We start from the raw sequence: 10,104 nt of genomic DNA on the forward strand, positions 1-10,104 counted from the left end.
TTTTTGTTTTCAGTTGCCTCTGATACTCTTATCAACTACGTTTGGCGTTGCCCCTGTGCACAGCATTGTGCTCCCTAATTAGGAAGACTAGCGAGAGAGCAGGATTTTGTTCCTCTTTTTAAGATGTACAATCTGGTAGAGATATCTGCCTTGAGTAAGAAAGAAAATATGAACCTGATATTTTAAGCAGTTTTTTCTTCTCTTCACTTCCGAAGATTTTAAGATTAAAAGCCACGAAAAGGTTTTTGCAATTAAAAGGATTGAAGGAAGTTCCTGGCAGTATGCTAACTCTTGATGGGAATGATATTATCTCCATTTTAGAGGTAAAGTATCAATAACTGGACTAAGGTTACCCAACTGGTAAACTGAGAGGTGGTATTGGAACCTAGGCCTCTCTAATTAAAACCCATGTTCCTTCTACAACACTGTATTCCCTTTTGAAGGAGTTTTGGGGGTAATTAACATTTTTTTTTCCCAGTAAAAAAAATTTTTAAGGTCTTCAGAAAATAAAATATGACAAGCTTCTTTTTAGTTATCTGTTCCAGTGGTTAAGAGCTTTTACTATCAGAAAATTCTTCCTTAGGTCTAACTGAAATCTATACAATAGTTTAAAAGTTTTTTCGTAGGTATTTACTGGAAATCAGAAGCATCTGGACACCATTCTGTTCTAACAGCTTTTAACTATAAAGATCAAGGGCAGATCAATTAGGAATGAGAGGATCTGGAGTACTAATAGAGTTTTTGCCGTTAACTAGCTAGGTAGCTGTGGCAGGTCTCTTATACCTCCCTGTGCCCCAGTTTCCAACACAGTGAAAGCAATGCTTGACTTGACCAACCTTGGAGAATTCTTTGAGCAACATAAGTTAACATATATAAACACGTTTAGAAAGGTGCTTTATGTATTTAGAATACTATTGTTTGTGTGACTCTTGGGAAGTTAATATTCATTATAATAACACATGCCAGTAATGACGAATATGTACTGTGTGCTATTGCCCCATTCGTTATCCTTGACAGACAGTGCTCATCAGTCATGATACTCCTTCTTGGTGACTTTGGACTTGACCATTTGCTAGTCGATCAGAATCAGTATGAAATGGAAATCTGTGTGCCATCCTGATACAGGTACTTCTGTTATTAATACTGGGGCTTCCCAGGTGGTGGTGCCGTGGTAAAGACTCGGCCTGCCAGTGCAGCAGACACAAGACGAGGGTTCAGTCTCTGGGTTGGGAAGATCCCCTAGAGCAGGAAATGACAACCTACTCCAGTATTCTTGCCTGAAAACTTCCGTGGACAGAGGAACCAGCTACAGTCCATGGTGTTGCAAAGAGTCAGACGTGACTGAGTGCATGCGTGCATGTGCGTGTGTGTGTGCACACACACACACACATTAATGATACTATGGAAAAAATCCCATAGCCTCTCTTTTTCCCACTTCAAGAGTTCTGCTGTCTGGCACAGCGCTTAGTTTGTAAAGAGATACTCAGCTACATACTCATTAACATGAATGACATTGGTTACTTTAGTTTTTCTTCGTTAAATATTATTTCACTCATGATTCTACTCTGAACCCTTTCAAGTCCTCCATGATTTTCTTTATAAAACCCAGAGTTAAACATTGCATATGGAACTTTTCTAATTAATGAGTTTGGAATTTGGAATTTTGAAGTATAAATACTTTCCTGATAATTTCCTTTACCCTACTTTGGTCTTCTTACCATTTTATTGAGGAGTCTTTGTCTTAATCCTTAAAAAAGAGATTAAGAAAGTAATCTTGGAGAAAGGGAACGGCAAACCACTTCAGTATTCTTGCCTTGAGAACCCCATGAACAGTATGAAAAGGCAAAAAGTTAGGACAATGAAAGATGAACTCCCCAGGTCAGTAGGTGCCCAATATGCTACTAGAGATCAGTGGAGAAATAACTCCAGAAAGAATGAAGAGACAGAGCCAAAGCAAAAACAGCATCCAGTTGTGGATGTGACTGGTGATGGAAGTTAAGTCCGATGTTCTAAAGAGCAATATTGCATAGGAACCTGGAATGTTAGGTCCATGAATCAAGGCAAATTGGAAGTGATCAAACAGGAGATGGCAAGAGTGAACATCGACATTTTAGGAATTGGTGAACTAAAATGGACTGCAATGGGTGAATTTAACTCAGATGACCATTATATCTACTTCTGTGGGCAAGAATCCCTTAGAAGAAATGAAGTAGCCATCATAGTCAACAAAAGAGTCCGAAATGCAGTATTTGGATGCAATCTCAAAAACGACAGAATGATCTCTGTCAGTGATCTTTTATCATTGACAGTAAGTGATTAAACCACATTTTAAAGTCCAAACTCAGGAATATATGTAAAATTTCCCCATGTTCCACCTGTCAGAACACTTAATTTCCACGTAAAGTTGGAATCAGAGTTCTCAGAATAAGCTACTCTCATTTTAAAAGCTGGCTATAATTTTGTTTCATAACTGTGTGTCATTTTACTCTTGGGGGAGGATGATTAATTGGCTGGTTCTGAAAGGCCATCTTTTGGGGCACAGGCCGGAGAGGCAGAGTAAGTAAACAATAATTTGATCCCTTAGTTTGATTAATGAAATCACTAAGAACTTAAAAGTAAAATCATCTCTGTAGGATACCTAGTCAACTGTAATAAAAATCTAATCACAGTCGCTGCCTTCTGAAATCCTTTTTAGGAATTCCGTTATTCTGCCTTCAAGGACAGCACTGCATTGCTGACTCGTAGGCTAGGTCTTATGGCATTTTCTTGGTGTCCTTTCTCCTCTTTGTAAAGTTCCCTTCATTTCCTGTCTTTTTCTTTGGGATGCAGCATTTACCCATATTTTTGGAGTCACCTGCCTTTTAATAAACTTACGTCTGTGGCCCTGATCAGAGATGAAAATGTTTACAGACTGACTGACCCACTCCAGTACTCTTGCATGGAAAATCCCATGGATGGAGGGGCCTGGTGGGCTGCAGTCCATGGGGTCGCTGGGAGTCGGACACAACTGAGCGACTTCACTTTATTTTTTCACTTTCATGGGTTGGAGAAGGAAATGGCAACCCACTCCAGTGTTCTTGCCTGGAGAATCCCAGGGACGGGGGAGCCTGGTGGGCTGCCGTCTGTGGGGTCGCACAGAGTCGGACACGACTGAAGCGATTTAGCATCAGCAGCAGCAGCAGCAGCAGACTGGTTTACCAATTATTGCCAAGTAAATAGCATGTATATACTTAATGCATTGATAACCATTCCACCCTCTAGAGTTAAATGCTCACTTAACATTTATGTGAGGTAGACTCCATTTCCCCATGTATTAATGATCATACACATACTTGGTAAGCCTGAAATCTAAAACTTGCTAAAATGCAGAGGTTACTTATATCAGCCCTCCTTGATCTCCCAGGTCTGTCAATCCATAAAAGAAGGCAATTAGATTAGTTTGACTAGACTTGTATTTCAAGTCTTGATGTTGATTTTTGCTCTGTAGGTGGCTACAAGTAGATTTTGTGATGATTTTTCATTGTTTTCTTAGGTGTAGAAGTACATTTTGAAGGTTTTAGTTTCCATCTCTTTTCTTTATTGTTTTAAACATGACACCAAACTGGCCTCTTTTTCATCTTCAGCACTTTCCATTTCCTCAGTGAGAACTCAACTCATTTAATATAATTGTTTCTGCCAATTTATTTATTATACTGAGAAATAAAAGTCTTCAGGGCTTTAGGTTAATCATTTCATACTAATATTCTCTTCTTCTTTGGTTCCATGCCCTCATGGCTGCTGTTGGGCTTTCTCTTAGTTTACTTTTTTAATTGGTGGAGTTAATAGGAGCTTTTTAAAAAAATGCTGTCTATCAGCTATTACCTCTTTTCTTTAGTAAAAGGCAACATGTTTATTCTTTACTATTCTGACCATATTTTTTTTTCCTACATATTTTCCTTTTCTGTGTAAATATTTTCAGATCTTGTCTTCAGATGTCAGGGTAGTGGAAAGTTTTCTGATTTAAGAACTAAGGACATGGGTTCCAGCTTCAGGTTTTCACTGATTATATAACCTTAGGCAAGTCACTTGACTCCTCCAAGCTTCCATTTCTTTAAAATGAAGAAAATATATTTAGGTCTTATCCTAACCTGTATTTATGTATTCTGTTCATGTTCTGTATTTCTAAATTTAAGCCTCACATTTTCACTGTTTCTTTGTGCTTCTCAATTTGTCTCTCTATTCTTGCTGATTTTATCATATGGTTTACCACCAGAATTTCCTCTTATATTTACATATATTTGGTAAACAGATGTACGGTCTTTTGTTAGAAAGTGTTAGGATAGGAAATGTTTCAGAAATCTAAACTATTCTAATTTTAGAAAGATAGTATGTTTATCTTAATATCTCTTTCCTAACACCAAAATCAAATCCACTAGCATTAATATTTCTGTAACAGACTCACTAGTCACATTAAATGGCATATAAAGGCTATAAAGCAGCCTCATGACCTTTCAGGTTATACTGTAGTTAAAGGAACTTTGGTCTCAAGCTTTTTAAAAAACAATTTTTTTTTCAGTGCTACTTTGATTTTGAAATGGTGAATTATGGGCCAAAATTCTGTTTTTCTACTGCTCCTGGATTTCCTTTCTTAAAACATCCCACATTGTCTGGTTTACCTCTCTGAGCTTATTAAAATATCTAAGTTCTAATAATTCACTTGTCTGGTTTCTTCACTTTTTCTTGGAACCCAGACCAGTTTTTGTTTTTGTCCAAGGTTGCCTTTGCCTTTAGATCCTCTCCTAACTTTTCCCTGTTTTTAAGGATCAGAACCAGCATCGGCCAGTTATCCTTAGTACTGTCTCCCTGGAGAATCCCAACCCAGTTTAAGCCTGCCTTGAAGCTGAGTCCAGGCTCTGAATTCGAACTAGCCTTCAGCTGGGAAGTTGCCTACCCTCGTTGTTTGCCTCTTGTAACTTTGCTGCTATTTTCAGATAGTGCCACCAGAGGGTGCCCAGATAGCAGCAAATTTCTCTTTCTCACATTTCCAAGTGCCAGTCAGCTTCCTTATCAAGTTCTTTGCCTTTAAAGTTGAGTCAAATATAAGAATTTTTGTAAGATATTCTGTTAATTTGGAAAGATAACATCAAAATAGCAAGTATTGATATTAACTCTAAACTCACTTTGATTTCTATAATTCCCCTTGGTTCATGACTTGCAAAATCTTTTACAGACATTATCTGAAATAATTGCCCTTGGAAGGAAGCACTTAGGCTTAATTATCTACATTTTATAGTGTCAGGATCAATGACTGACTAGCCATGAAATTAGAACTGGTATTGTGGCACCTAGTGAAGCACTCGGGTCACCAAACCGTGTATGGTATGTGCTGTCTCAGGTCTTGATGAAAGTGTTAAATGGAAACCAAGCTTATGTGTTAAAATTTGAAGATGGTTTGCCCAGATTTGTGCATTTTTTTGTTTTTAGAAATAGTTTTTATTTTCCCTTCATTATATGTGGTCTTTTTTCCATGTTGGAATTGACATTCCAGAAGATTTCTGGCTCCTGAAAGTACTCTGAAAATACTAAAATTTGATTTTCCTGTGAAGTATTTTTTTTTGTAGGATTGTAGTAGAGAGGTATTACTAAAGCCCAGTGGCTACTATTTCCATTTGAGCAAGAAAGTAGAAGAAAAATATTAAAACATATTCTTGATCCCTTTTGAAATATTTATAAAGATCAGTCAGTCAGTTCAGTTGCTCAGTCATGTCCGACTCTTTGCAACCCCATGAACCGCAGCACACCAGGCCTCCCTGTCCACCACCAACTCCCAGAGTTCACCCAAACCCATGTCCATCGAGTCGGTGATGCCATCCAACCGTCTCATCCTCTGTCGTTCCCTTCTCCTCCTACCCTCAATCTTTCCCAGCGTCAGGGTCTTTTCAAATGAGTTAGCTCTTTGCATCAGGTGACCAAAGGATTGGAGTTTCAGCTTCAACATCAGTTCTTCCAGTGAACACCCAGGACTGATTTCCTTTAGGATGGACTGGTTGGATCTCCTTGCAGTCCAAGGGACTCTCAAGAGTCTTTTCCAACACCACAGTTCAAAAACATCAGTTCTTCTGCGCTCAGCTTTCTTTATAGTCCAACTCTAACATCCATACATGACCACTGGAAAAACCATAGCCTTGACTAGATGGACCTTTGTTGACAAAGTAATGTATCTGCTTTTTAATATGCTATCTAGGTTGGTTATAACTTTCCTTCTAAGGAGTAAATGTCTTTTAATTTCATGGCTGCAGTCACCATCTGCAGTGATTTTGTAGCCCAGAAAAATAAAGTCTGACACTGTTTTCACTGTTTCCCCATCTATTTGCCATGAAGTGATGGGACCGGATTCCATGATCTTCGTTTTCTGAATGTTGAGCTTTAAGCCAACTTTTTCACTCTCCTCTTTCACTTTCATCAAGAGGCTTTTTAGTTTCTCTTCACTTTCTGCCATAAGGGTGGTGTCATCTGCATAACTGAGATTATTGATATTTCTCCCGGCAGTCTTGATTCCAGCTTGTGCTTCTTCCAGCCCAGCGTTTCTCATGATGTACTCTGCATATAAGTTAAATCAGCAGGGTGACAATATACAGCCTTGACGTACTCCTTTTCCTATTTGGAACCAGTCTGTTGTTCTATGTCCAGTTCTAACTGTTGCTTCCTGACCTGTATACAGGTTTCTCAAGAGGCAGGTCAGGTGGTCTGGTATTCCCATCTCTTTCAGAATTTTCCACAGTTTATTAAAAATCAGTAGACTGGGAATAACGGCCAGTTTCACTGAAGCACTAATGCAGTTGAGAAAGAGAACTAAAATAAATACCTTAATAGCAAGATAAGAATCTGGATCCTCCTTGGTTCTGACTTTTATTCCATATGCTTTTAATTTCTGTTAGCCCAGCCCTTTCTCTTTTTGTTGTATAGTAATGCTAACACTGTTTCAACTTACAAAGCACTTGGAAAGTGAAAAATATTAACTCTTGGAATCAGGTAAGAGAAAACCAGAGAATCCACCCATTTCATGATTAAAATTAGCTGTGTAATTCAGATTAAGGGAAAGCTACTGGTTATGTGAACTTATACTACTATTTTTAACACTGCTTTTATTTACAGAGAGAAAACGATTGGAAGCCAGGCAACGGGAAGCCATCTGGGAAGGCAGAGACCAGTCTGCAGTTTGAACATCACTTGATGAAAGGGATAATTCCAGGAATTCAGAAAGTACTTCCAGTTTTCAGAGGATTTTTCCAGACCTCTGTGTACATGCAGATGTGCGTGTTAATGAAAGAAAGAGATAAAGCGATCAAGACAAGGGCTGACTGGGTATAAGAAGAAGAGCAACTCCTGTTTGTCTTCACTCCTACGTGCAGTTCTTTGGAATCGCCTTACTGTGTTGCATGTGGAAGGAAGCCGTCAGCTTGGGAGAAACTTGGAGGATGTGACTTCCAGGAATCCTCTGGACAGGGCAAGCCATGCTTCCAAGATGTTTTAAGTGAAAGCAAAACAGAGGATTCAAACCTGTGACGATGGGAGATTTAGGCCCTGCAAAGGCAGGGTGTTCTTACTACCTCACAAAGCTGAGACCAGCAATATTGTGAGGGGCAGATGAGGCAGGTGGGGGACAGAGGGGAGGGAGCTGCTAGTACAAAGAGGTGGACCGGTATCTGGTGTAGTTGGTATTCACAGAATCTACACTGCCGGTTCCAGAACCCCAAAGTGGGTGAACTGCAGCAGGTGTAGGCATTTGGACTCCAGATCTTGTACTGAGCCGAGTGCCTGGGGCTGCTCCAGCTGCATGGCAGCCAGGGGCTTGCCAGCTTCATTCCTCATAGGAAGCTAGTCTTGGGAGCTGGGTGCCAGTTCCGGTTTAAACAGCACTATCATGTTATAAGAGGGAGACATTAAAGCCCATTTTGTGGTATACATCACTCAGCTGTTGGTCGGTTTTGTCGTTCCCACAAAGAAATGGGAGAGCAGTTCTCCCCTTATTTTCACCCCGATAACGCTGTGTAGGGGATTCGGTGGGCCTGTTGGTTTAACTGAACCCTGCTGAGTAGACTGTTGATCATCTGGTGCCCGAGAGTACACTACAAAAATACTCCCCTGGGATTGGTTTATGGCAGCTTCTCTCCCCTTCCTGTCCTCTTCACACATCCCCACCCCACCCTTTGCCATTTCGTCCAGTCTGACATCCTGCAGAAGCCATCTGGCACACAGTGTGTTTCTGGTATGGTCTTCTCTGCCCATGCCAGAGGCATTTGGCAAGCCACACCAGACCGTGCATTACAGTGAAGAGCAGCCAGAATCAAACACACACCTCTGGGCACTGAGAGATTTCCTAAAAGACACGGACAAGTCAGCTCAGGCTTTATCCTTCTCATATCTGCATCCTCAGTGTTTTAGGAAAGTAGTTCTACACTGAAGAGACGGTAGTGCTAAAGGGTAAGATGCTGAGGGAGCAAGAAACAGTGTCTCATTGTGCTTTCAATGAGGGCAGCAGCCTCATTTTTGTATGATTCAGTGCCTGTGACAATGATGGATTATTAGCATTGCCTCGAAGATGGTGGACTGGAGCTCTGTCCAGACGTTCCTCAAATGACACTGGCCTTGGGGTCTCGATCCTGCTGCTATTCCGGTCTGAGAGCCCTCTTACAGTTCCTCAGCATTGTTTTTCTCATTCGTGGTCTGTTCTGAACCTGCCCCTTGTTCACATTCAGTACCTCCATTCCAAGTTTGGGGGAGTCATTACGTGCTTCTCCTGACCCTCTGCCCCAGTACTGCTTAGGCCAGGGCCCTTCTCTTTGGTGTGGCCATACAGCTTGTGCTTTCTGTCTTCAGAGAACAGAGGCATGTCTATTTGAACACTATGGCTGCATTTGAAAGAAGATGCAGGGAACTAGCCAGGTTTATACTGAGACAGTGTACCTCTAAGGTATGTCTTTGCTCTGTTTTGATCCTTCAAGGCTGAGGGTGACCTTGGATGGTTAAAAAAAAAAGTGATCATTCCTGCCACTTGCCTTTGAGGTGCTTCCCCTTTCTGGCAGCATTTTGGCTTTTAAGGGCATTGTTAATGGTAACGTATAGTCCCATATTTATTACTCAGTTTTCTTACAGAACTCATAATTTCAAGACATTACTTTTATCCTCATTCTAATGCTATGTACTTGGTGGCCCGTAACTTAAACGTTTTTTCCAAATAATCAGCCACCTCTAACTTTGATTTATCCTTATAAGTAGATCCAGAGAAAGGATTTTGTTAACTAATACTGCAAGGTATGGCGGTGCCCTTGTTTCTACCATTAGTAGAAAATGTGTGTTTTAGTTGTAGTTTCTCCAGTAGAGGAAATTAATATACATTGGCTGGAGATAAGAGGGCCTGTCCAGGCCCAGCACAGACTATGGTGAGCTTGTCCAGAGGGGACCAAATCTTTGGCTGTATCCACACCATGCCTTCACACACAGAGCTAACTGGAGAGCTCCTTATAACTGCCACTGACTCTATTAGAGATTCGATAAGATAGATAGCTAATGCACTCTGCTATGCATGTATATTGCTTCCGATATGTTGAATTTGTGAATCCCAGTACTACCTGGAATTTATAGTAGAAAGATACATTCCCCTTTGATTTCCAGTATACTCCTCATAGAATAGAAGTCTTTATGGAATAGGAATAAATTAGGCATCTGCACGGTAAGCTGAGTTCCTAATACTTGAATTTCTGTAAGACTGAAGAATGCCAAGGTGAAAAATCTTCAGACATTTTTGGTGCTGTCTGGAATTTGGTGGTTGGTATTCTGTTAACATTCCTCATTTAGTTACAACTCATGCCAGCTACATCTTCCCATGTCCTTCCCTTTCAACTCAGAGGCATAACAGCACAACCCTTATATAGCTTTTTCCAAGAATTAGAACTGGCTGCACCGATCACACGTGTGATGTGGGCACTGAGACAGAGCAGAGCCAGTGGCTGGCCGCCTGGCCTGCTTTTTTCTGGCCTTCTTGGAAACCGGATCCAGCCAGAAGCTGTGGGTAACCTCCGTGCTGGAATCTAGTCATCAGTCACCACACGCTCCCCCACCAGC

General features: G+C 40.7%; 1 protein-coding gene across 37 annotated transcripts in view; it reads left to right on the forward strand.

Annotated features, from left to right (window-relative positions):
* Positions 1-7,949, forward strand: part of R3HCC1L (R3H domain and coiled-coil containing 1 like) — a 72,846-nt gene extending 64,897 nt beyond the window's left edge. For 35 of the 37 annotated variants that reach the window (XM_086379525.1, XM_086379502.1, XM_086379514.1 and 32 more), the window contains one exon: positions 7,135-7,949. In XM_086379525.1, coding sequence (XP_086235651.1) covers positions 7,135-7,202 — 68 coding nt within the window. In that variant the 3' untranslated portion in view covers positions 7,203-7,949. Of the gene's footprint in view, positions 1-1,017; positions 1,126-7,134 lie in introns of all 37 variants that reach the window. The other 2 variants (XR_015155890.1, XR_015155891.1) reach the window with 1 other exon arrangement.
* Positions 7,950-10,104: the final 2,155 nt, after the last annotated feature.

Source organism: Bos grunniens, chromosome 26 (genome assembly GCF_055505025.1).
Source record: "Bos grunniens cultivar Pamir isolate PY7600 chromosome 26, Bosgru_T2T1.0, whole genome shotgun sequence".
Taxonomy (NCBI): domain Eukaryota; kingdom Metazoa; phylum Chordata; class Mammalia; order Artiodactyla; family Bovidae; genus Bos; species Bos grunniens.